We start from the raw sequence: 26,829 nt of genomic DNA, 5'->3' as shown, positions 1-26,829 counted from the left end.
TCAAACAGAAGCAGGATAGTTCTGGATCAAAAACGAGGAACCAGATATGTATGGAATGTATATGTATGGAATTGGTGAGGTCATTAATATCACTTTCCTGTATGTTTCAAAGGAAATGTATTGTGTCCCGCACAAAAGTGTTTGTTTTGACACGAACAATCACCAGCTATCTCACAGCTTCTTTATATTGTTTCAGTAGGAAGAAAACCCGCAAAGTTTCTGTATACCATACTCATCAAAAAGCACATTTAACAAGGACCGAAGGGCTCTAGTTCAAACAGCGAGCACCCTGAGACATCCCAGCCTCGCTAACGGGATGTGCTTTCACACGTGCATTTTGGCAGCAGCCAGCAGAAGCTGTCCCACGGCTCCCAGCCCTCTCTCCCAGCCCTGTGCTGTCCTTCACCACTGCTGGTAGGATTATTTCTATGGCGGTGCAACAGGCTGGCTCAGTGGACAGATCTGAGTTAAGGATCACTCAGGAAAGAAAAAAAAATCCCAAACCACTAAGAAGAAAGAAAAAAGGTATTTTTCAGCCTGGCTGACCAGGTAACAGAAGTGGGTCCTTGATGGTGCATCTGGGGATGCTCACAACCCCAGCAGTGAGGGGTGGCAGCAGTGGGGGGCTGCATACACCAGCTCACGTGAAACAGCAGCCTCACCGCAGGACTCCTCTGCTGAGGAATGGAGAAGCACAAGGGGAGAGCTGGTAGCTCGCTTCACCCACCCTGGTGTTTCTCAACTTGGAAGAGCACTGTGCTGGCTTGGGGGAGCTGGAAAAAGGGTCTGTGTGATAATGGAAATGAGGATAATGCCAACCCCAAGGATTCAGAAATCCTGAGTTAGGCCTGCAGAAGTCTTGAGGTCTTTAAAAATAAGGATGGTGGTATTCTTTTTATTTCCTTGTTGCAGTCTTAGGCTTTAGGATACATGAGATACTCAATATACACATTCTTAGACTTTTCAAACATGGGGACTATATTCTTTCTTTGATACAACCATAAACCGAGAATTCCATGCTGTTCAGAAAATATACCCAGTCTTATATTGGTGATTGTTCATCTACCTAGTACACCTACCTAGCACATCTGACACTCATGTATCAGAAGAATTCATCTGGAAGATAACTTGATCAACACTTTCCAGGCTGCTGTTGCAGGCACCTGCTCCCTGGGGCTGGCCATGATTCTTCGCCCCCAGCCCTGAGCAAGCAGTGCAGTCCCTGAGCTGTAGGGACCTGTAGGCAACCGGCGCTGGTGGGCAAGCTCCCAGGTCGCCAATCCACTGGTGTGCCACACACACCGTTTCGGGTCACATCCTGCTCTGGAGGCTTCCAAGTCGGTCATCCTCAGGAAATACTGCTTCCCCCTGCTCTACGGATTTAATTTCACAAACCCTCTGAAGATCAGAACCTTCTGTGAACTAGTAAAAATTTCAGATTATGGATATCTTCTCTTGGCTTTATGGCTGATCAGAGTATGCCCATACATGCTGTTGAAGCATTTTGACAGAGTTGGAAAATAGGCTATCGGGAGACAGTTCCAGCTCGGCATAGCTGACAGTCCAAGAGAACTCACAAGAATGATTACGTAGGGGAAAATCTGCAGCTCAGCACACACAGATCTGCCAATATATACACACGGATCTATATCCTGGATTGAGACATGGAGCTTTTTACTGCCTTAGCTGAAGTGCCAACTTTCTTCTTCCCTCCCTTCCTCTCCTGTGTGTCCTTACACAGCTCAGCCTCATGTGAGCCTGTCCAAAAGCCTACTGAAAAAAAATAAACACTGATTTCAGGTGGATGAATACTTGATTCCCAGCCAAAACCACTTTGCCTTGCACAGTACTTGTGCTTTGCCTTGTGAATAATTATATGTACCTGTTAACAATGGGCTAAGCAGCTACGGCCCTTTTTACGCAGGATCTGGCCACGTCAATGTGGAGGGCCTCGCTGGGTTTCCATGCTGAGAGGGCGGTGGTTCAGCATCCTCAGCCCTGAAGATGTAAATGTCTGTACCAGACGTCAGGTAAAGGGGCTTGTGTTAGGTTTTCCCATGGAGGAGGAGCAATGGTACTAGCCAGTAAAAGGAATTTTGAGCTAGATTTTATTTTGATTTGTTTGGCACAGGGAGAGGCATAATTCTAGCTGGCCTCCGCAAGTGAAGTTATTAACAACCTCTAATACCAGATGCGATCACGCAGCAGAGCTGGTCCGTTTGCCGACCAGCCGTAGTGCAAGGTTTGCAGCTGGCTGCTCTGGGCAGCTGGGGAAGGTGCACCACGGGCTGGGGCAGCATACAGCAAACCGGCTTGCTTTCCTCTGCCAAAAAGCTGTGCCAGGGAGCTGTGGATTCAGGGCTCTTTATGTCCTGTGATGCTCTGATGGACATATTTATTTTCTGGAGGTGTTAAAAGGACGGCCAGATTCACACACCCTGACCTCGCTGTTTTATCCCAGTCATGAACAGTTCAGGCCTTTGAAATCACCCCAGGGTGATCACCCTGAGGGTCAGCAGCTCTGACCTTCAGCTGGGCAGTGCCATAGCCATCACCTCCTCCATACAAACTCCCATCAGGAGGGACCCCCCACAAACCTCATCTGCCACAGTTCAGGCCCTCCCACCCCTTTGCTACAGGTGTCGGCAGTCATGCAGCCCTGCCCGTGGTGGAGAGCCCACCAAAAGCTAATCCAACCCCAGACCCACACCAGTCATCACACTTGTGAGCAGCCGACGCTGACCAGGTTACCCATTAGCTGACACCAGCCACCACTGCCACCGCATCTCTGCATCCTGCACCGCTGCTGTGTGCTGTAGGCTTGCAGGGCATGACCTCTGGGAGGGAAACTGCCTTTTTGTTCTGTGATCATATAGTGGCTACTACTGAAACGGATTCTCTTCAGCTGGAAGTGTGTTGCTCTGATATTTTGTAAGATGTTGCGAAAGAAACTCATGGTGGGAAATATTAGCTATAACACTAATGCAAATAATAGCAATAAAATGAAAACTTCCGCGTACAGCCAAATGCTTGCTCTAAATGACAGTAGTAAGAAAATATATATGTTTATATGGGTATAACATATAGTGGGTATGTCTGAGCCATATTTCAAATGCAAGGAGGATGCTACTTTGCGTTGTATCAATGGCAGGTCTAATGGCTACTCTCTCCCAATATTTGCATTTTGGAGGACATTCAACTTAAAACCTACTGTGATAACCCGAGGTGTTTTAAATTCCACACTATCATTGCATTACATAATTCTTGAAAAGCTAATAAATTAATTTTAGAATATTTTATATAATTGGAAAACCTGCAATTTAGAAACAAAATTCCACTGTGTGTGCAGCATTTTCAATACATATTCACATTCTGCTTCACTTACTAGTGGGCATGTGTGCAAAGGCAAAAGCTTTCCCTAAATCAACACCGTACTGCACAGACCAGTAACCCGTACAGAACCATTGCCAAATATGTTACATGGAACTTTTCCAGTATTTCAATTTAATTATGATATTTCTGTGCATATAAATTTAAATTTAGCAAACTCACCTCATGGCAATGTAGAACTCTACAGTCAGTACGTTAGGGAATATTTGGTGTTCCTGTCTTCAGTAAGAGAGCTTTAATTACATTCATCCCAGTGCTGGCTGATTTGGAGGTTATTCTCTCTACTTTTCCAAGGAAAGTATCATACTTGGCTATTAAAAAAAGAGAAAATACAGGCTATGCAGCATGTCCTATGAGTTAAGAAACTCAGGCTCTGGCAGGGAAGGAGGGAGAACACATTCACCGGTACGGACCCTGAACAGAAAACACACTGCCTGCAGCTTGCTTGTGTTCAGGACTCAATCTTTGCGCCTACTAAAAGAAAACAAACACAGATTTCAGCGTTGTAGTGGCAGACACAGCTATCAAAGAGCTGAAACGCCTTTCTGATTTCATTTGTCATGGCATATGTTCTAGGGGAGGGTGGGGGAGCAAGTTATAAAATCGTAATAATAATAATAAAGTGTAGGTGCTTTAATGCCTTCTCTTTGTGTACGTCAACTGTCAGGTCCAACACAGCTCTAGAATCAGTGCTAATGAAAAAACTCAGACTAAAATAACCATATATTAGGTTCTCTAACTGCTGCGACTGACAGGAGTACTAACCCTTACCTGTATGACTCCATTTCTTTTTAATATTTTATACAAATGGAAATCCTTTAACACGAGAATGAAGACAACATCATGAAAACAGGAATAAGGTTGTCCATTAAGCTGCAGGGATAAATGCAAACTGTTTGCTTCATTTTCTCTTCTTTGAGTTACAAATTTCTTGCTGTCATGAAAAACCTTTTCATCTTCCCTGAAATTCATCACTACGGCACTCAGTTGACAAATATATTCATCACAGTAGTGTATTTCCCAGAGATTCCTGTCTTCTGCCTCAAGCACTTTGTTCCTTTAGATGATAAAAGTATTTATCTGAGAAGAGTTTACATACATATCTGTGTGGCTGTAAATGAAATGCTCTCTGCTGTAGCAATTAAGGAGCTTGTAAGTGTATTTTACAAAATCTATCTGAGGTTCTCAATGCGTGGCAATGCATCTGTATTACTACATTCTTATGTGTAATAACCATTTACATAAAATGGCAGCAAGCAAAAAAGTTATTACTAGGTGAGAATACGTGCGTCTGGTTGCTGCATTTTGGTTTATATTGCAGTCTTGATGGCAATAAGAGCTGAGAAAGGTGACCATTACTGCAGCAACTACAGTATTGGTAAAACAAGCTTCATCTTCATCTCCACCCTTCTTTAAAGGACACACTGTCCCCATTTTCATGGCACCTACTCCTGCAGTATTGGGTGTGAAAGGGGAACATGTGAAAGCAGAATCCCAAACTATCCTCCTTTCTGAGCTCACGTTGTGTTTCATGTAGCTGATTTTCAGTGGCCTCATTTCAACTGGAATCTGGTTATTTGAAAAAATGCCTTTTCCTTCGCTCCCCTACCCCAGCCCCAGTGACCACTTAAGTGCTTTATAATCAAATATGTAAACTATACACTGGAATCACTTTGCCCACAATTGGAACCAAACCACTCTGAAAGCAAAAACACAGGATATAGTCAATAAGGCATCTCTAGCTCATCAGGCGAGGAAATTTATGTGTGCAGAAATCCTCTTCACTAAATAAGCAGTTGGCTGGGATATTAGAATTACATCATCCATCATCAGAAAGTAAGGAGTTCAGATGCTCGGAAACTTCTTGTTCAGAAGTCAGAACCTTTATTTTGCATCACATATGAAAATCGGCATTTCCACTTTAATACTCCCACTATTTAATACTCCCACTTATTATTCCATTTAATACTTTGCTAGAGCATCAGTGAAATGCATCTCTAACAAAACATTCCTGTGTAGCAGGTCACATAAAACCTCTCAGTAAGAATTTTATGATGCATTAAGCTTTCGGCTAGCCAAGATGAGTGACCAAAACTCATTCCATTTTGGGCTTCACTTTGGGTGTTACTCTTTGAAGAACTGGCCAAGCCTGAAAAAATGATTTGCAAGATCACATCCCACTGGAGTTTCCAGTTAGTCAATACTGGCCATTCAATGAGCCTGACAAAAGGACATTTTGAGGGATTTATTTATTTATATAAACAAAACAGAATATTTTGTTAAATAAATAAAATGTTAATAAAACATTCTATTTTGTTTATCTAAAGAAATATGTAACAAAATATTCTATTCTATATACAGTACTTCAAGTTGATGTAAGAATGCATAAGGGTGCTGATATTCAGAGTGGTTTAAGAAGGAGTCATCTTGGGATGTGCAAATACTAGGAAATATGTTAATTATGCCTTTTCTTCAACTTTCCTTGTCTCAGTTAAGTTTAAAGATCAATTTACTTCTTTAATTTTTATTAGACTCGTTTTGGCTTTACAGCTACTCAGACTAGTCTTTTATGATCGCACTCCCAAAAGTGTACAACTTTTTATATTAATGTTTGGACAGTTTTGAGACTTATTTAAAAAATCATAAGAAGATTTGGAATAAAATTCTCCTCTGTGTAAAAGTCAGCCCAGAGCCCAGGATCCTTCACACCTTTCTTATGCCTCTTTTAGACTCCACTTCATACTGCTGAAGAAGATAAACTTAGTTTTATGGGGGAAAAAAGTTGCATGTTACTTAAACTAGAAAAAATATGAATGGGACAAGATTTCTAATATGCATGTTCAAGCCAAAATCGCTACCTTTGTATCTGTTTAAGATACTCTTTAACAGTAATTCTGGCAATTAGGCAGCATAAGGACATGCCAAACATCCTGCAAACACCCCACAACATTTTTCCCCATCAAAATGCAAGTGACATAATTTCTTACCATTGTTGCCTCACTTTATATATTTTTAATTTTCTGTTTTCTCTCACTTCTACTTGAATTTTACATGGCTGATAGAAACTTACAGCTGTTTGGTAGGCCCCATCCGCTTGCTGATTGTACAAAGGACACTCGTATTTGCCCTACCCTCCTCCGGTTATTAAATTTTTTCTTTGAATAAGGAGGGCAAATGAGTCCTCCCTCCTCCTGTCTGCACCAAACGGGGACAAAATTGGTCAAACGAGCATCTGTAAGCATAATGGTGCTTTAGAAATGCCAATCGATGATATTTGATTGATGATGCCATTATGATATTCAATATGTTTCCATTACAATCAGTAACTATGAACAGCCAATGATTCAAAATGTAATCTCTGGGACAGAATTACAAAACCTTGACTGGTTTACATTTTGATGGATAAAATGTATCACAGCATGCGTAAAAACCTTTACGATGATGCTCCCAGCATACCATCATAAAATGAGTGTGGTTTCCATCGGAAGACTAGCTCCTGAGTAATGCTGATTCAGGGTCATAAAGCTAAATGCACCCCTCTGTAGGAAATTACAACATTCTATTGATTTCAGACACCTTGTATTCTGTGCAAAAATAAAATTAGCCCTGCTTTGATTTAGGAGTACGGGACAGTGTTTGGAGGGGGGCAGCAGCAATCAGGTCTCCTGGATTCTATTCCTAGCCACGGCAGTGACTCACACCGTGACCTTGTGTAAGTCTGTCGACCTCTGTGCCTGTTTACCCATGTAGAAGAATGAAAAAAGAATAAATGCCTACTTTGCTGGGGGTGAAACCCTCGGTTAAAAAGACCTAAGTATACAGGCATTCCTGGCAAACTAAATAAAACATAAGCATGTTTCAGACGCATTCACAAAACATTTCCAGTATGAGGCTTCTACAGTCTCTTCAATTTGATCCCATTATGTATTTCAATGCAGCACATATGGTCCTATCTTTAAAGCACAGGGTCGTGTTACACACTGTGGGATAAGTTACAGCGTGAAGATTTAACATTAACATTAATGGCAGCCGTGCAGTTAAAGCCTATCGTGCTCTGCCGAAAGCACGCCCTCAGGAGAGCTGCATTGCTAATAATTTACAAACTGTTTGATATAAAATGTGGTGTGGAAATTTCTAACCCCCACAGATGTACATTCTGAACATTATCAGAAATGTGGTGGCTTTCGGTATATTTGTGTTTCAATACTCACAGACTTCTGTGAAATATTCTGTTAGTATTCCTAAAGGACACCTGGGCAGTTACCTACCTTGTAACACAGCATTTAAAAATAACGTAGGTGAAGCTACCCTAAAATATATGGTAATAAATGAACAAGAAGCACCCATCACTCATTTCCTTACAGCGCTGTTACATTTAACGTTTGAGGTTTCACTTCTATTACTTTTATTGCTCTGCAGTCAAATACTGTATTTTGTGGGACACCAGCAGATCAGATAATATTGTTGGTGATATTATAGTATTTTTGTTCCAGTTGTAATAACCATTTGGACTGTTTCACACAGAATAAGAATAGGAAAATAATTTATATTCTGACTTGGGAAAAAGTATCCATTTGCAACTGATTGATATCAGGGAAACAACGCCCAGAAAATCCCCCATTTCTATGTTACCCACCTTCAGGTGAGTAAGCCATCTCAATAACCACTCGTGCTTAAACTGAACAGATGGGTATCTCCAGGATCGGTATTGTAACTTCCATATTTTACCAGTTAAACTTTGGCATGCTATATTATAACTCACAGGAAAGAAAAAATGTTCTGGGGCCAGGATTCTGTTGGTTGGTGACATATTTAAGTACATACGGTAAAACTAGCAGGCCTGGTCCCCAGCTATAGCCCGAGTACTGGCGTAAGGAGCCAGGGAACCAATAAAATAAAGCTGCATCTTCCCCTGCTGAAAGAGCACCCGTCTCCAAGCTGCAAGAGGTGCTAGTGATTCCAGGTGAGACATTTTTATGTATGAAGACTTGCCTACATACAGAAATCGCTCTAAATAGGGAGTGAACAGAAAGTAGATGTTTTTCTGAATAACTCCATAAACTGATAAGCTTCACAGGAAGAAGCAGAACTTTATCAGCTCCCAGACATTCTTTTAGCTTTGAAAAAGAGCAGTCTAACTTGCGGACAGACAAAGCCAATGTTTCCTGATGTCATTTTCTCCTTCACTGACTGCATTGATAAAATTATCTCTAATTTCCACAACCATCAGTCTCTTTACCACGTTGTTATCCCAGTCCTCAACCATTTTGCAGTGTCAAAATCTACCTGTTCTGTATTTGCATACAGTAAGATTTTATTCACAAACAAACAAAAAAGGTAGGTAGAATGCACAAGTACTAAAATAGGAGGCTATTTGAAATCAACTAAAATATTTACTTACCATTATCAGTATTTCTGGACATACCTAGATGTCAACAAAACTGACTGAGAAAGTGTGACAATGATGAGTTTTTCTCCTTTGCCTGGTAAAACAGGATTGCAATATTAACTGGTTAAAGTGAAATACCATAAAGAGGCACACCCCATCCGGCCACTAGTATTCAAAGATAATGAAAGATCTGCCTCAGCTAGCACCCATAGAAAACCCTTCTGTTCTCCTGTTGCCAGTCATCCAGAGAACATGTTCATGTGCCAGGCTCTATTGGCATCAACAACAAAACATATGAGCCTGGGCAAAAACACACAATCGAGTGTTCACGCAGAATATACTTAAGTTGCTTTATTAGACTTTCTTCTTAAGGTAATGCCAAACCTAAGTAGATTTAATCACATGTGGAGCGTTAAGGAGAAGTCATAGTCTATTTTGAAGTTACAGGAAAGTCCAAGGAACTTGAAACATTTTTATCGGCATTGTCTGTAGCAGTATGCAATTCCAAAAAAACCCAGTCTCTTCAGTCCACTATTTTTTTTGGAGAGGGAAATAAATTTTCAGGAGAAAATAACCATTCCAAATCACAGTTATCATGCTGGGCTGGCTGGCTGGCATGTTATTTTATGGAACAGCAACTTCATCCAATTTGAATGGTCTGTATGCTTTTTGTTCCCTCCACAAGAGGTTTTTATAGTCCTATCTATGACGATGTTCTTTGTGTTTGATGGACAGAAGCCTACCCCCAGGTCTGTAAATTACTTCTCAAAATATGAGAATTACACAGGTGACATCTCTAACAATCCTCTGCCAAGAAAAGATGAACACTTAATATACAGTGAAATAATCTTTTTAGTTTATAGTCTTCTGTATTCTATTTGTACACTGCCGCTCCATCCCACCATAACCATAACGTGTCAAAGTATCTCTTTGTGGCTTTATTTGGCGTGTTCACGCAGTACCCGCAGGACGCGAGCTCTCCTGCGGCTCCTCCTTCCTCCCGTGCCAGCGAACACCTGCAGCCAGGGTCTGCGATGGGCACCTCAGCCCGGAGAGGTGGGGGGAGCACGGTGCAGCTCTGCACCAGCACCAGCGCCCGCCCTGGGCCTGGATAACCCGCGAGGTGTAACGCGTGGCCCGTCAGCAGAGCTCCAGGCAGAACAGGCCCCAATTCTGTGACATAAAAAGGCGGGAACGGGGCGACACTTCCCCACACACACACACACACACAGCGAAGGGGCTCACGCCAGCCCTGGGACGGCGGGTGAGCGGCACCACCGGGGGCGGCGGGAGGGCCCCTTCCCGAGGGACAGGGCTGGGGTGCCGGTGGGTCCCGGCTCGGGCCGACCCCCGCCATACCGGTAACCCCCGTCCCGGAGATTTTCTTGCCAGGCTGCCAAAGCGAGGCTAGGCCGGAGAACGCCACGGCAGTTCCTACGGGAACAACCGCAACCACTCCCTCACCGGCCCAAGCCGAGCCCATCGCCTGTTATCTTCCCCCGCCAGCCCGCCTCGCCAGGCCCGCCAATCAGCGCCGCCCTTACTCCGCCCCGCCTGTTGTGGGCCAATCAGCGCCGTTCTTGGTGGCGGCGCGGACGGGCATCTTTGATGCCGGCGAGCTGTTAATTCAGGAAGCTCCTAGGGAGCGCGAAGAGAGCGGCGAGGCGGGGCCGGAGGGGCGTGTCGGAGGGGAGGGGCGGGAGGAGGTCCCGCCCCAGGCGGGCGCGCCGCCGCCGCCGCCGCTGCCCGCAAGCTCGGCACGAGGCCCCGGCGCGGGGTGGCGCCGGCGGCCGCGGCGGGCAAGGAGGGGGGCGTGGCCGGCGCGCGGGCGGTGGCGCGGGGGGGGGCGGGGCGGTGAGCGGAGCCGAGTCGTTGGTGGCCGGAGCCGCAGGCGGCGGGCGGTCGGTGCGGCGGCCTCGCCATGGTGTTCCTCAAACTCCGCGAGCAGGTGGGTGCGCGGGGGTGGCTTCTGTCCCCTCCCGGTGCCGCCGGGCGCGGCAGCTGCGCGCCCTTCCCCGCCCCCTTCCGACCGTGGTGTGTGCCCGTCCGTCCGTGCGTTTGTGTGTGTGTGTGTGACAGGCGGCGGGCAGGGGGAGGCAGCATGGCTGCTGCCCGCCGCCGCCCGGCGGGCACGGGGCTGGGTGCTGGCCGCCCGGCGGCACCGGGCGGCGCCATGTGCTCTCGGAGCCCCGCTCGGTGGCCGCCGCCCCGCGCAGGTACCGGGCCTAACAGGTGGCCGCGGCTCCCCGCCCGCCTGCCCTGTGCTCTTGCCCTCCCTTCCCTCCCCGCCGGGGCGGAGGGAAGCACGGACGGACGGCGCCCTGCCCGCCCCCAGGGCCGCCGTGCTCCCCCGCCTCGGGAGCGGGGCGAGAGGCCCGGGAGCGGTGAGGAGGGGTCCGGGGGGGCGCTCCCCGGGCTGGCCCTGCCCTGCGCCTGTGCTGTGGGAAGGGAGAGGTCTGTGGGCGCCGCCGGGCAGCGCGGGGGAGGCTGGGTCGAGGGGCTGCCCGGTGCCCTGAGCGGGGCGAGCGGGGGGCGGCCGGCGGCGGCTCGGGGGCAGCCTGCCCGGGAAGGGGCGCTGCCTCCTCCTGTCCCTGCCGGAGCCGGAGCGAGGCAGCGCTGCCCTTCGCAGTTTGACGTGCCCGGGAGCCGCCTGCTTCTCTGTCCCTTCCCGCACCACCTCTCCCTTCCAAGCCTTTAAAACCTTTTGTTCGGCTGCGGTATCTTTCTTCTCACTGCTCTTGGCGTACCTTCCCCGGCTCCGTGCCCACCCTCCCCTTTCCGCAAACCAGAAGGTTTTTCATGCCTTTAGTGGCTTGTTGCTTTCATCGCATCACACCCTTCTTTGTTTGGTAGACTCTTCGGTTTCCATCCCAGCTTATGAAAAATACTTGTCTTCGCTGCTCTGTCCTTTCCTGGTGTCTCCCCTGTCCTACCTATTGTCTCCTGTGCAGTATCAAGATACAAAGGTGGGAGGGTCTGCTCTGCCAATTTGCTGCCTGTAAGAAGATGCTTGCTAGAAAATGGATTTTCTCGTGTTTTTGTGTGCGTTAAATCAAATTCTCTATAAAAACTCATATGGCCTGCTGTTGGACTCCTCAATACTCTTCTTACAGATAACTGACTGTAATGCTTGGAGACCACCCCTCCCTCCTCCCAAAAAAAGCTCCATCGAAAAAAAACACCTAGAAACTTGGCAGTGGTGAGGCAACTGGTATCCTCTGTCTGTATATTGTGCTGATCAGTATCAGCTCATCCTTATCTGCTGGTCCTTCCATCATCAGTCCGCATATACCTCTGTCTTTTTATACTTAGGTTCCATGGCCCCTTGGGGTTTTGTTCTAAAAAACGTTTATCAGTGTGGGACTGGGATCTTTTATGTCCTGCTGGATTGTGTGTAAACTTAGTGAAGTCTCATGTTTTTTTAGAGCCTCATTTATGAATGAGCAGCGATTGTGAACGTGACATACCTTAGTGTCCTGGAGTTTGGTTTCTTTTTAGGCTTCGTTACTGTTCTTCTATGGGAGGCTTTCCACAGAAATGAACACTTGTTCATATCTTCTATTAAATAAGCCCTTCTGTTCAAGAAATACAACTCTTCTGCAAATAATCATTGTGAAATAACTCTCAGAAAACTCATCATGACTATGTTAACATGAAAGTACTGTATTTCAGAACTTTCCTTCTGGGAAGGATCCTTCTATTTACTGATGCTGAGGTGAAATACTGGACTATGTGGGACCTCTGGTCTGACAGAGTAATGCATGTGAGGCGTTCAGCTTCTGTGGTAATGCAAGTTTTAATCCAGAAGTGTGAGGTGGATTTTTTTAGAGGCTTCATGGATCTGTAAAGGTGCACTGATACACTGGGAATTGAAGTCGTCTTTCTCTTAAGAGGGGTTGTTAAGGGCAGGGAAAAGAGGCAGAGGAGGGAGGAGGGGAATGTTGGTTTTGAAGAGGCTTTTGTAGAGGGAGTGATTTTTAGCAGCAGCTGTATTTCTTCTGGATAATTGCCAGTTGCTTGGTAAATTGGTTACTACAAACTAAATTCTGTTAAAATTGCTTTCTTTAAGAATGTCAAAAATCACGAGGAGTAATATTAACATGGAATATATCCATTTTTGTAATTCCAGAGGATTCCTCCAGGTCAGTGTTCTCTCGCAGTATGCTGCAAGATGTCTTGCCTTCAGGACTAGATGCTGTGCTAAGATTATAGCACCACCTGCTCATTATAAAAACCAACCTGTGGCACTGTGTGAAAGTAGAGGTGTTTATCTTCAGTATTTCAAAAAACGTGCTTTTTGTTGGCTTGAACTGTACACTTCATAGTGATTAGTTCGTTTAGAATAAAGTAAACTGTCACGTGCGTTTGTAGTCCCTGCAGTGAGTCTGTCTGTCTTCAGTGGTGGCGGTGTTTCATGGGGGAATGCAAAGGCTGCTCTGTTGTTTGTACTGTTCAGCTAGTATGAAGGAGGGAAGTGATTTGCTGATTTCCCCTATAACAGTCAGGTTAACAACTTTCTGGAACAAAAATGCCACTAAATAAAGTATAACTTTCATGTAATTCTCAATATAATTTTTTTCCAAAATCAACCTAAACCTGTTGATTTTTTTTCTTTGATAGCGTAGAAGGGCTCTGCATTACGGTTCCAATGTCAGAATTATGCTGGGGGGAGGCAGACTTGGGGCATACAAGCAGTTTTATATTTTCTTACACTTGGTTTAGTTTAGTTTTTCAAGTTACTGCCAGCTAGTGTAAAAGCAGCACTTAAGAACTTACAATGAGGTGAGAAATTCTGCTCTGAGGCTCTTAGCTGAGCTCAGAGGGTGAAATCCCAGTTCCGCTTGTGGTTGATTTAATTTACTTAGCACATTGATAAACAAAACTTTGGTCCTAAGATGCATAATGTGTTTGTGAAGCTCAAATATTTGGTTGTCATTGGAGGCTGATTTGATATGTTTAACTCAGAATAAAGGTTTTTCATGCACTGAGAAGAGCAGGCCTTTCCTTGGGTACAACAAGCAGCCAGCAGGTGCATTCTCTACCAATTTGTGTTAAAGCTGCTTGAGCTTTATGGCTTTGCAATCCTACAAGTTAGGAATATCTTTTGAAGTTTTGAAATAATTCAGGGTGTACGTTGCACTTTCAGAAGTGACTTACGTTTGCTTTCAAAGTGTATTAGGTTTCAAAAAAAGCCGTAAGCCATATTTGCAAAAACTGCTATTGAAGCTAAATTGAACTATATTGAGCAATGCAATGCTCAGTAGCAAACTTTAACTCTGGGATAGAGAGAGCAATCATTCAAGTGTCAAGTTAGAGGCTGTAGATTTTTCTCGTTGCTCTGGGTTTGTTGTGCAATGTTGGAGAGGCATGTTTCAAAACAGAGGAAGCAAATCTGCAAATTCTGTTGCTGAAGGTTAAGCCGTTCAAGGCAGAGATGAAAAATATAGTAAATGTACCTTATGATTAAGGTATTTGCTCTTCAGTTTGCCTTCGTACTGTCTTCATAGATCAGTGCTTGTACACCAGGTTCTTTTAGATAAGAAGCTGCTTTAACTACTAAAATGCCAAGTGAGAGGGAGGCTATAAAACTTTGTTTCTTCCTGAAATACTGTGGTACCTTCCTGTAAGAAACTGCATTGAAAGCAAAGTTTAGGTCAAGGTTCACTGTGTTTTATCAGACCTTTTTTTGTGGTGGAAGAAAAAGGAGTAACTTGCTTGTGAGCCTCCACAACGGTATGCCTTGGTCTCCTGTATAAAAGCCCTCTCAGCTCTGCACAGCTAACTGTGAAAGGCTAAGTGTCTTCTGGTTTTTTGCTATTCAGTCATAGTTTCTAGGTACTTTAACTGTTTCCCAGAACAGGTAAATTCTTGCTTCAAAGGCTTGTGAGTTAGTCTGCCTTACACCTAAGGAGTAACTGACAGCCTAGTTTTTCTTACTGAGTCGGTGAAATTTTGTTTGCCTAACGAGCCTTACCTGCATATGTGCCTCCAGGTCGTCTTTTAGGCTAGCATAATCTTACATTTCAGTATAGTTTTGTTGAAATTAATGTAGCTCTGATCAAAACTGACTGAATTTTTTCTTTAATTTTGCAGCTATATAACTGTCTGTGGCAAAGTTTATTGGATGCAGCATCATTATAGTTGGTAAAGCTTTATTTTTTTCTTGCAGTACATCATAGTTTAATTATGCATTTCCTGTTTTCCCTCAATCTTAAATATGTAATAGCAAGAAATGTTAGGGCTCATAACGATGGGCTTTGGAAAGGAATTTGTATGGGATCTTACTGAACTGCGCTTGAGGCAATGCATTTATTCCCAGAAGTCAGATGTGAGTGGAAAGGATCGGAGTGTGACCAACTGCATGAGGATATTAGAGTGACCACTTATCTTGAAAGTCCTTGAACGGTGAGAGCACTGACTTCTTTATTGCCCATTTATATCTTTCTCTTAGCTAGGATGGATCTTGTTCAGTTGGCAGTTAAACAAATGTTTGCAGTGTCATAGTGAACGCTCCGAATGCCTCTACAGTTGCTATTTTCATTACTGCCAGTGTTAGGCATCATTCTTTTAGAATTCATGCCAAGAATAAATGTCCCAACTAGTTCCTTGTTACACTAAGAGGAGGAATGGTCTCCTGTGGTGATGAAAAGGAGCTGCTGCTGTTCGATGAGGGAGGGATATGGTGGAAATGGAATTACATGGTATTGCTCTACAAAATCTGTTCAGATATAAGACTAATGAGATGTGTTTAGGTATTTTTGGTAGAAGTTACTTTAAAGTTACTGTTCTTTAAAAAAATTACTTTCAGGAATCTTATTGAAGTTGAGAACCACTCTGTGCTCTATTTCTCCATCACCCATTCCTCTAAAAATGTGCATCTAGTCTGTTTTAACTGTGTACAAGATAATAAAATTAGGAAGTTGTAATACCTGTCAAGACACCTTAACTCTTACTGTTAATTCTTGTGTTCGCAGGCTAAGAACTCACATGTACTAAAAAGATAAGTTTCTTTAATTGAGGGAAAACTTTGAGTAACTTGAACTCCATTTATCTTGTTATATAAAGTAATTACCAGCCTGTCCATTAGAATATGTTGAGAGAACCTGGTTCTACCGTGTGTTCTTTTTGGTGGATCAGATTCTCTGGTGATAACGTGGGAACCTCTGACTGGTGAACAACCAGTTTTTCTCAGTCAAAAAAATAAACTTTTCTTAAAAAAAAAAGTTAAAAAAAAAAAGGTGGGGGAGAAACAAAGCAAGCCTTGATTCTGCAGTCAGGTCCTTATGGCAGATCCTGTTAACTCAGTGGCCTTCTGTGAGGATATAAAAGGTCTATTCATGTAGATAGCATTGAAGATTTGTGACCATTACTTGGAGGCAAATATTGGGGGGAATGAGGCAAATGTGTGCTTGTGTATGAAGAAGTGACTTCCTTAGCACCCACGAAAAAGTCAATGATATTTGTAGGAAACTAGTAGCTGTTGAGACTCTGAACTAGCAATCTGCTGTGTGAGGTGGGTTGTTACAATCCCAAATTTCTGTCCTTGTTTCCATTCACTGAAATGGGTTGCGGAATAAGATGACTGAAATGAAATATCTTTTGTACTATATGTTCCATATCCTTCCCTTCATCTTTTACCAGCTAGTTTTTCTCAGCTGCTGTACCTTTTATTTTCTCTTGTCAGCTGGGCCTTCCTGAGGTCAAACTAATATTTGATTATTTGTTTTCTTGCTCCTGCCAACTTTTTACTTTGTTCTTACCTCTATTCCTCTATTCCTATTTCTGGAAATTGAGTGGGAGACTCGTTGCCCTAGTTACAGTGACTAACGGTTTCAAAGTTATTTATAATGTTTGTGTTTAAATAACCTGTATCATATTATGAATCGCAAAACATTTCACATCAATAAAAAAAAGCTATCCATTGCTAAGTGCTGGGAGCATGCTTACAGTGCTGATCCTTGGGGTTTTGTTTTCCTTTATTGTTGGGGGTGGAGTACAAGGTGTCTTGGTGCTATCCTTTGTGCAAGTGAGGGATGAAACTTAATATTAAGCTCCAAAATATCAGGGAATGTTATTCTTTCTCTCCTTCGTAATGACTCTAGCAGTCTTGCTAAGTGGTGGGAATATACTGGTTTAACTGTGTTAAGTCAGTTGTGATTGCTCAGGTGTTGATGAATTATACAGCACTGACCCATTTCAGCTAGAAAAAAACCTAGAGCTAATGCAAGCGTGGTGGGACTGAGTAGCTGGGAGAGAAAGGGAGGTGAGACTTGTAGCCAGCTGGGTGGGTGCAGAGAGAGGCAGCGCTGTAAAGACGGGCAAAATAGTTGGTGTGTAGCAACCTTGTAGACTGAGGAAGTACTTGTTAGCTGAAGCACCTCATGACTTCTCTCCTGTAATGATGAGATGCTCTTTACTGTGAATTGAATATAATCTTAGGTTTTCATTGATTTCCTCCCCCCCAGTAATGTATGTATGTGAACTGAGTGAACAATACCATGTAAGTAGATTGTTGTTTACATGACTAAAGCCTACCTGTTTAGGGCAGCCTGATCACTTAAGTACTTCTGTCACTAATTTACTGGAACTATATTTGAGTGGTGTAAAGCAAAGGTCTGCCTTATTCTAAAACTGAGGGTTTGGGTAAAACAAGAAAAACCAAACCACTTTGCTTAAGCTTATGTTGTTAGACTTCAGAACTAAGTTTAGAGGGATTGTGGAGAGGGAAGCTTTCCTGCCCCAGAGTAGGAATGAATGCCTCTTAATCATAAAGTGACTCACATTAAGAGAACTTTGTGAATGTTCAGGTTTGTATGTTACTCTGCCTGTTTGCATGGGTCAGTCTGTTCGTGTCTGTGTCCTGAACTGTTATGAAGGCATCCTAAATGTTTCATGTTTCCATACTTTCAAACAATGAATAGTCACTTAATGGCCTTCCTAATTCCAGCTGATTAGCATTTCCTCTTAAGTTGGTCTTGGTTATTCTGCAATCATGCAATCGTACTTGAGGTTCACTCTCACTTTGTGCTGAAATTCTGCACTTCTCTTCCATCCGGTGCAGAGAAAAAAGCTTGGGTACTTCTGGATTATTTTTTTTTATTTTGGCAAAGTGAAGACAAAATGAAGGATGAGAAGGGGCAACAAGCAAGGATTCTAGTCTGCATGATGAAATGAGAATGAACTTGCAGTAATTAAAGCATTGAGGCCAAAAAGAGCCTTTTTAGAGCCTACAGAACATCTAGCAATTGTGAAAAAAAAAAAATCAGTGTTTTGTTTCAAAATTTTGCTGTTTGTCTTCTACATTTTGATAGCTCCATCTGTACTAGTACCTCTGACAGGGAGGAAGTTGAGAGATCTACCTAGCTCAGCTGAAGGACCTACTTGAGTTATAGACAGCTGAACTGAGGGGGGAAAAAACCACTTTCAGGAAGTTATGTAGTTATTTATGTACTAACATAATCTGTAACTAATGCATAATGTCATTTAAATCCATTGCTGCAGACTCAGTTTTGTATAATGTTAGGGATAATTGGTATCTCTCCTTCTATGTCCCATCTTTAGGTTGTCTGCTTCTTCTGCCCATTGCTTATGATAGTGGGCATGGAGTCTATGCAAAGTTCTTCTTTTCAATCTGAGCACTCAGTGTCTCTTTCCTGCTACAGATCTGTCTGTTGCTTTTTCTCTACCTCTGCTAACACTTCATTCTCTCACCAGCGTCCCCTCACAAAGTATTGTTGGTAGGTTAAAATTAAGGAAAACAAAATGCTAATGTTGTTTTTCTGGTTACATTGCTACTCATTGTTCTGAATTAGTGAAATGTCCTGAGTCATGGTACAAGGACATTTCAGAAATAGCACATTAATGGAATTCCCTACCCCTTGCCTCCATTCCTTTGTAACTGCAGAGTTCTGGTCAGTTCTTGCTAGGCTTGCTAAAACATGAGGATCGATAGAAAGCGGTCTTATGCTTAATATTGTGTTGCTGTGCAGTCTCTTTGCCAAGTTAGACCCCCATATTGGTACAGCCTGATAGCTTTCATTTCCTTTGCTCCTGTCTCAGTTCCTGGAGTGGTATTTTGTTTTACTGCCCTATCTGTTGCTTTTTTTTAATAGTGTTCTTTCATTCTGGGGGATAATTTTCAGTATTACGGAGGACTTGTAGGAGAACACTTTCTTTTCTCACTTCTGTCACCTGCAATGTTGCAAATGCCGTTACTGTCCTGCATCATTCCTGATTCTGTAGTAACCAGCCAGCTCATCCTTTATTTCTTCACTCCTACCCCATGATATTATATTTTCTGTTTCTTTCCATCCACAAGCACACAGCCATTTAAGGATTCTTATCTACAACTACTTAGATCACAGACTGAGAAGTCTATTAAATTGGAACTTTTCAAGTAAAAAATAAGTAACATTTTATGTCGTGTCCATAGATATTTGTCTACTCTTTTTACCAGAAGTTTAACAAATAATTACTGCAATTGGGGATGTAAATAGTCAATTTAATTCAGAAAACATGGAGCTCAAGAGAGGAGAAAGGCTTCATAATGAGAGTAAAAGAAAGGTGAGGAAGGGATTTGTAAAGCACTAGAGTGAGAATAAGAAGGACAAAAATGGTTAGGATGTCACAGGTTGTCAGTATCAGTGATCAGCAAAGCTCTCCTGATGGATGTCAGAGCTACATGGTCAAAGATCATCCAAAAAACCAGCAGGTATCCAGATACCCTGTGGACCTCTGTTTGCAATGGCTTCAAGACATTGGTTCCTTTTTCTACCTGCTGCACCTTCCTACAGCAGGGGAAGGACACTCTCCCAGCATCTGTAGTCTTGAACTAACATTGTAAATAATATAGGGAAGAGAGCTTTCTGCTGTTTTTCTACATCCAGAAGTGCAAAACATGGTTTTGAATCAAGTATATCAAATTTGTTGTCTTGGAAGGGCAAAGATAGTTGCATGTGGTCACATCTCTTATTTTTGAAAGGGCTTTGACTTTGCATGTTGTGAACTGGCTTTTTTTTAGACTCCCAACAATTAACAAGCCATAATTGCTTAAAAAAAGGTGATATTTTTCATAGTTTGCATTTGAACAGGTTTGTTGTGAGTTTTCCTCACCTGAAGGTTGATAAAATTCCTGCAGTGCTCTACATATGTGTTAAAACTGCTTTAGTAATCATTAAAGTATTAAACTTACCTGATACATAATTGAAGAATAACTACTAGCATCAAAGGAGTATCATGGTTCGTGACTCTGTGCCTGCAAGTAGTAGAAGAATTTTGCAGAAAAATTAGCGTGACAGCTAAAAAGCTGTTGATTACATCTTTACATTTCAACCCAAGCTTCATCTGGAAGGCTCTGTTTTGCTGTTGCAACAGCTGTAGAAAATACCGTAAGCACTTGGGGTATCACACTGGTTTCCTGTCTCGACATCCAACCCCTTACATGGGGGAGCAGTGAGATATGTTTCCTTCTGTGAAATTCTTCACTGAAACTTATATAAGCCGAAGAAATAGTATCTGTTCGAATGACAGGAGGAGTAGTGATGCCAGTGGTGTCTGTGGAGACTGTCAGGAGAAGTTCTGTTCCCCTTTCCTGGAAGCTTGCCCTACCGGTATTAGCAGTGCTCTCCTCCATGCCGTGGTTGGAGGTGTTGCAAAGTTGTTTTGGAACTGTCGTTTTAGAGTAAGTTCTTTAGAAAATTGGCTCTTTGCCTCCTGAACGACCACAAGCAGAAATAAATCTTCCAGGCCTGAAGCTCAGTCTTGTGGCAGCAGTCAGCCATAGTTAACCAAACCCAAAGACAGAACGAATGTGCCTGCAGAAAAAGATCTCAGAAATGCTTGCTGGGTTCAGCCTTCTACACTGTGGGGGCCCATATTGCCTCTTCTGAAATACATGTGTTGTAGACATGTTCACAAAATTCCCCCCCCTTTTTTTAATATATCATGACTACAGTGCCCACTATTCCTTCTCTTATGCTGCCTGGCACAGCTTATTTTTGGGAAAAGTGATTTGTAAAAGTAGGATGAATAATTGAAGAAAAGAGGAGGAATTGTTGGAATGATGTAATCTGATGTCAAGATTTCATGACCTACTGTTGTGTGTAGCATGGCTGTGAAGCAATGTATTGTCACAGATTTCCTGTTCAGAATGCCAGGATCTTACTTTGCATAGTGTATGGTGTGGCTGCAGAAGTGAGGTGGCAACTGCTTTGGTGTGTATTTACACTGTCTAGTTTTTTCACCAGATAAGAAACAATGAAAATGACCTGTAATGAGCAAGGTTCAGAACCGGCAGAAACATTAGGGTATGTTATTCTTGTTATTCTGCTCTTCTTTTTAGAGGTTTATAAACAGCCAAAACTGGGCTAATTAATGTGATTTGGAAATTATGTACCGCAGTGAAGGCCTATGTTTTCAGCTGACAGACAGGAGAAGGAAATATAGGTACAAGAACTACTGAGTGCTATTTTATTTCTGGTGCAGGGTAGGACTCTGTGTGTGGGAGAAATGGAGTACCTTGCCTGAATGACCCTTGATCTTTAAAGTCATGTGGAGTGGGTAAATTTTTGTGAAAAGGTAGAAGTTTCATAATCTTAGAATGGATTTTAGTGATGTGCTGCTTCTTGGTTTTTTTTTTTTTCATTTACAAAGTTTCTAACAATAATGATTGAAGCTCACTGGCTTCTAATCTGCCTAAGGTCATGGTTTGATATTTAGTTGCAGCTGAGCTTAAGCAGTTGCTTATTCTTTTCTTCTGGAAAGTGGTGAAAGGGGTGGGGAGAGACAAATTATTTAAGTTAGTTTATGACTGTGAAGTTCCTTGAAAGTTTTCCTAAGTAGGAACTGGAAAGGAGTGTTTTGCCTCAGACAAACGTATTCTAATGTTTTCCTTTTGTGACAGAAGTCCTGTAATCACAGAAGAGGCATCTTCTGTGAGTGTCCTTTGGTTTGGGGGCTGGGAGGTGAGTGGAGGAACTTAAGTGTGGTCTGCCTTGGACCTCTGTCTCTGGGAAAGTAACTTCAAAGTGGTTGGCCTGAAACTTCCTAGAATGTGTTTTGAAATTCAGCAGCATGTTTAATTTTCTTCTCTGGGTCCCGACTGTTTTTGGGTTTGAGTGTGGTCATGAATTCCTCTTTAGTTGTGAGAGAACCTAGGGTCTTAAGGATGTCTGCTTCTATTTATAACATGTCGTGTTGACTTACACTGACTATGAAAACACTGAAACAAGAAAAGTACTTCTGTAACATACTTGCTTACTACATGCGCTGCCTTTCAGGACCCTCAGCTTTTTCCCATCTCCCATATGACAACTGTGTGCCAGTTTTTTTGCAGCATTTCCTAGGCTTCTCTCCCTTAGGCTGATCACGTGCACTGCTACTCACGGTTTTACAACTGGAGCTCTGAAAACGACATTAAAAAGACTTTCTCTTGCCTTGCATCTCTTCTCAGGAGGTTACAGTGAAAGTATAAGATCGTGTTCAGGTAGTCCAGTTACCTGAAAACTGTAGGCCAAAAGTAGTCTGAACTTGCTGCAGCCTTTTCCCTCATAGAAACCTGTATGGACCGAAAGCCCTTCAACTTCTTAACTCCCTTGTACGCTTCTGTGTGTGCAGCTCTCATTCTTGGACACCATCCAGTGACTGCTTGGAGGTATGCCTGTTGTGACTAGTGATCCCTCTATCTCCCTGCACAGAGATACATGCTTGGGGTAGGGAAATTTCTAATAAGAAAACACGCTCGTAGAAAAATGACTAAGTTGAAATGAACTAAAATAGTAATTGGCCACTTCTCTACAAATAGTAATTAATGAAGCATGTCAGTCTAAAATTAAGTTTTCTGTAATGGAAGAAAATTTTTCATCTCAGCTCTATAAGAAGTTAAGATAGAAAATAGACTTTATAATGAAATAAACTTTTTTTTACATCCCACATATCACCTAGTATGGATACCACAACATAAATGCATTGGTTGTGCAAATATTTTTATCAGCAGCTAGAAGAGATAGCATTTTGAATCGCCGTTAACTACAAAGCATGGTTAAAAAAAAAAGTTGGGCATGTCTTTTGCCTGTAAGAATGCACTGGGAATAATTATCTTGGAAAATAAGGGTATAATAAAATTGCACTGAACAGTCTCCACATAAATAGTTGTCTACCTATCACCTGTATGTTTGTTATGAGATCTTTGATAGAAGTATTTTGGGCTAAAAAGCAAATATTCTGGAAGATTTAAGTCAGGGCCCTTAGGCCTTATTTCTATTTTTTTTTTATTTTAGAAGCAAGCAGTGAAGACTAAGTAAAAGTCAGATTTCAGCTTCTGTTTCATGCTTGTTCTTGAAAATGTTCATCAGAACCATTTTAAATTTTACTTTTTTTTAATATTTGCCTAAAAGTCTGAGGCAGTCATTCAGGGGCTGCTTCATGAGTGGGTCAGCTGTCTGTGCTGTGGGCTCTGGAACAGGTGACTGGAGGATAGTATCAGGGCTGCTCCTAGTAGGTGTCAAAACACACATGGGTGACACAAAAGTGTAAAACATAAACAAATGAATACTGGGATGGATGGGGCGGAAAAACACACTGACAATAAATAAGTATTTTGCAAAGTGTTAATAAGAAAAGTAGCTTGATATTTGAGAAAGCTTACCTAAGTATCTTATTCTAGATTTTCTTTGTAAGAGGAAAGAATATGAGAAAATAGCAAATCTTATTTGCTATACCAAAATAAATGAAAGTTATTAAAAGTATGCAAAGTTTTGAGAACTGTATTATGTGACTATTAGGGTTTAAAAATCACATTCAACTTTGTAAATTAAATTACATTTATGGTAATTTTTTTGCTATTCTGTACTTAATGTTCCCTATTTTATAAGAGATACTGAGCACTTTTTGTTGTGCTTTTTGTATTATGTTGTACAAAGGTTCTCAGTGATAAGACTAGACAAAAGGTTAATCTATTTTCAGTGTGGTTTATTGGCGTGGAGTGTGGGAACTTTGGGGGAATGTTCAGCTTGAGTATGTAGAGAATGGGACGGGAATTTTTAATTTAAAAATTACATTAGGGAAACAATTAATATAACTTGTTAAAATCCAAGTATAGCATTTATTTGCATTCAAAAAATATAATCAGTAGTATATATTTGTTGCCAGAGGATTGAATTCTGACTGCTTCATGGACGGAAGTTATGAGCTAAGCACTTGGAACGAGTTTGTGAAAGTTCACGGTTTGAAAGCAGCATTAGACAACAGTAGCCCCTTCTGGAACAAATGATGTTTTCTTTACAGTTACTCTTTACGCTGTTTGTTCAGTGTTGAAAACCAGAAGAAGGTGGGGAAAATAAAAACTTGTCTTATGAAGTGAAGTCTAACAGAATTGTACTAACCCTAAAATTCTGGGAGACTTTGTGACCAACCCCATGTGATTGATTCAGCTCACGAACTGTCCATAATATTTCCTTCATACAATGACTGCTTAACTCGAGACACTTCTGGAAGCTTTTTAATTAGCGGCACATATAATTAAAACAACTTAAATCATCTTCTTCTGTTTTTATTAAATGCCCTGATAAAATAATGAATTAAAAAGTGTAGCAGAAGTATTACTTCACATTTATTTAATGCATCATAAAGATTATCGCATGCTACTTAGATGCATCCAAAAAGCAAAAACAGAAACCAAAATAATTCACTTTGATTTGACTTGGGTCTGCCCTTCATCTAAACATTGGTAGGAATTAGTTGAAAAAGTGTTAGTAAAGCAATCAGCTGCCTGTTCTGAAGAGGGGTGTACCTGGTGAGGTGGTGTATATTCTTCACAAGCATTTAGTGGTGGCTTGCTTGTCTCCTCCCTGTGGTGGGATTTGAGCAGTCTAGGACTGAGGGCAGAGAAATTGCTCCAGTGCTGCATTGCTTCTGTGGAGAGATGTGGTATGTTCACTGGAATATTCATTTGATAGGGTTAGAGCGGTTCTTTTGTCTCCGATTTCGGTTGTTTTCGGTCACACCCTGTTTAGTGCACATTACTTTTTGGTTCTATATTTGGAAGGTCATCTCGCAACCTTTTCCCATCCGACCTCTATCTTCCTCACCCCTGAAGAAGTGAAAAACATTAAATTTTCATGTGGCACAATTCTCCTTGGGTTCCTGTCTGTGAAGGAAAAATCTGACTCATTTTACTTACTTTTAAAGAGCACTGCATCTAGGTACTTGAAAGTAACCGAATGTGCTTCAGAAGTTAATTCTGTTTAGTAAGGCCTCTTAACTATAAATGAGCATGGTCTTGGTTTAAGTGATCTGCTTTAGACTGATGGCATTACTTAGTTGGGATTAATTTTCCCGGGAATGTCTTAATCTACCATGCAGGTGCTCTTAGCTGTAACAGTTAACATTTCTTTTCCACACCCCCTTTTTTAAACATTTTTTTACTCCCTAGTCTGCCATGTAAAAATCCTTTTTTCCTTGTAAGTTCAGCAGGATGTGGTCAATATAAGTTGTGCTCTTATGCACGGCAGTCCTCTGACCAGCTAGAGAAGATGACCAGCTTCTGGGAGCCAGAGGCACCTGACTTCCCTTCCTTTGCAGGCTGTGTTGATGTAGTGTGATCAGCTACAGCACTTCTTCACAGTGTGTAGCAAAGCCTATTTTCCTCTTGTGTTCATATGCAAGTGACAGTCATGGCTTAAGCTTTAAGCAGTTGGCAGGGTGCAGGTAAAGGAGATGTTTGGCTGTTGGGCTGTGCATCCTGTCCAAGCAACTGCTGTCTTCCCTGGAGGAAGAAAGTCCTGTAAGGTGTGAAAGTATCTTCTGCATTTCCCATGGAACCACACTGAACTGGAAATGCAAATAATGTGTCTGCTTGGGTATCTGACCTGTGATTGACTGATTTGGGCCTCTTGTAAGGTGAGGTGCTGCTAGATCTGTATGCTGAAAACGTGCCTCTGAGTCTGCCAGCCAGATCTCTTCTAGAGCTTGCATTTTGGGAAAATAAAAGCCATAGATCATTGAGCTGCGTCAAAAGCTTGTATGGAAACAGTTAACATCTTTGTTCCAAGGTAAATAGTTGATTCTGACTCTTCTTGTGTCCCACCTTAAAGCCATGTTTTTGTCCTCTAACAATAGCCTCAAGGCTGATAAAACAAAAAAGCATGTACATTTGCAATGCTGGAAATTTTTGTATGAAATTGCAGGCTCTTAAGTCTGTTCAAAGAGCTGCTTATTCCATGTATTTTGCTATGGGGTTTTTGCCTCTTTTTAAAACAGCCTTTTGCAGACATAGTAAAAAGGATTAAGATGACAACTACTGCTTGTGTTACTGGCCCTGGTAGTAGAGAAACGACCACATGCACTGTTACTCCATATGTGTTAAACCCTTTCTCGTTAAAGATCCAGTGAGGTCATTTGGATGCACTTCCATTTTTCCTTTAAAAAATTACTCTAAAAGTATTCTTTTAAAATGAATTGCTTTCCTTTCAGAGGGGGGAAAACAACTCCAAGGAGGATTTTACCTATGATGATTTGTTCCTGTTAGTGCATGAGCTGAATGTTTCCAGTAGGCATTCTTTTTATGCTTATCACTTAATTTCCTTTTGCAAATGCATATTTTGTTTGAAATAGGGTTTATGTGTCATTATTCTTTCTGACGGATGTGCAGGTTCACGGTATTTTCTAGGAGCATTATAGACTTTCTTCCTGTCTTTCCCACCCCTACATTAGGTTGACTGGAAATGTTAAAAACAAACACATGGAGATTAAATTGTGATGATTAAATCCCATGAATTAAAAAGCAGATTCTTGAAGGTGATGTGTTGGTACAAGATTCCTTCAGCAGCTGTCACTCTGCTATCCTATAAATACTATTGATCAAGTCTAATCATTGCTCCTTGGCAGATACCTAAAGTATGTGATTCTTTCCTCCCTCTACCCAATATGCATTTTTAACTGTTGTTTCCTCATAATAATCTGAGAGGTTTTAAGTCTTCAGTTCTTTTGTCTTTCAAGTACTAAGGTTTCTGTGATGCCAAGCTGTAACCTTTGAGAGGTAGCCTACTATGGAG

General features: G+C 42.1%; 1 protein-coding gene across 2 annotated transcripts in view; it reads left to right on the top strand.

Annotated features, from left to right (window-relative positions):
• The first annotated feature begins 10,608 nt into the window (after positions 1 to 10,608).
• The window catches only part of ANKRD28 (ankyrin repeat domain 28), a 124,510-nt gene continuing 108,289 nt past the window's right edge, over positions 10,609 to 26,829 (top strand). The window contains exon 1 of one of the 2 annotated variants that reach the window (XM_075083159.1): positions 10,609 to 10,727. In XM_075083159.1, the coding sequence (XP_074939260.1) occupies positions 10,701 to 10,727 (27 nt within the window). In that variant the 5' untranslated portion in view covers positions 10,609 to 10,700. The remainder of the gene's footprint in view (positions 10,728 to 26,829) is intronic. The other variant, XM_075083161.1, reaches the window with a different exon arrangement.

The sequence above is a fragment of the Phalacrocorax aristotelis genome, chromosome 2 (genome assembly GCF_949628215.1).
Source record: "Phalacrocorax aristotelis chromosome 2, bGulAri2.1, whole genome shotgun sequence".
Lineage (NCBI taxonomy): Eukaryota > Metazoa > Chordata > Aves > Suliformes > Phalacrocoracidae > Phalacrocorax > Phalacrocorax aristotelis.
Note: the sequence above shows the minus strand (reverse complement) of the source record. Positions and strands in the feature narration are given on the sequence as shown.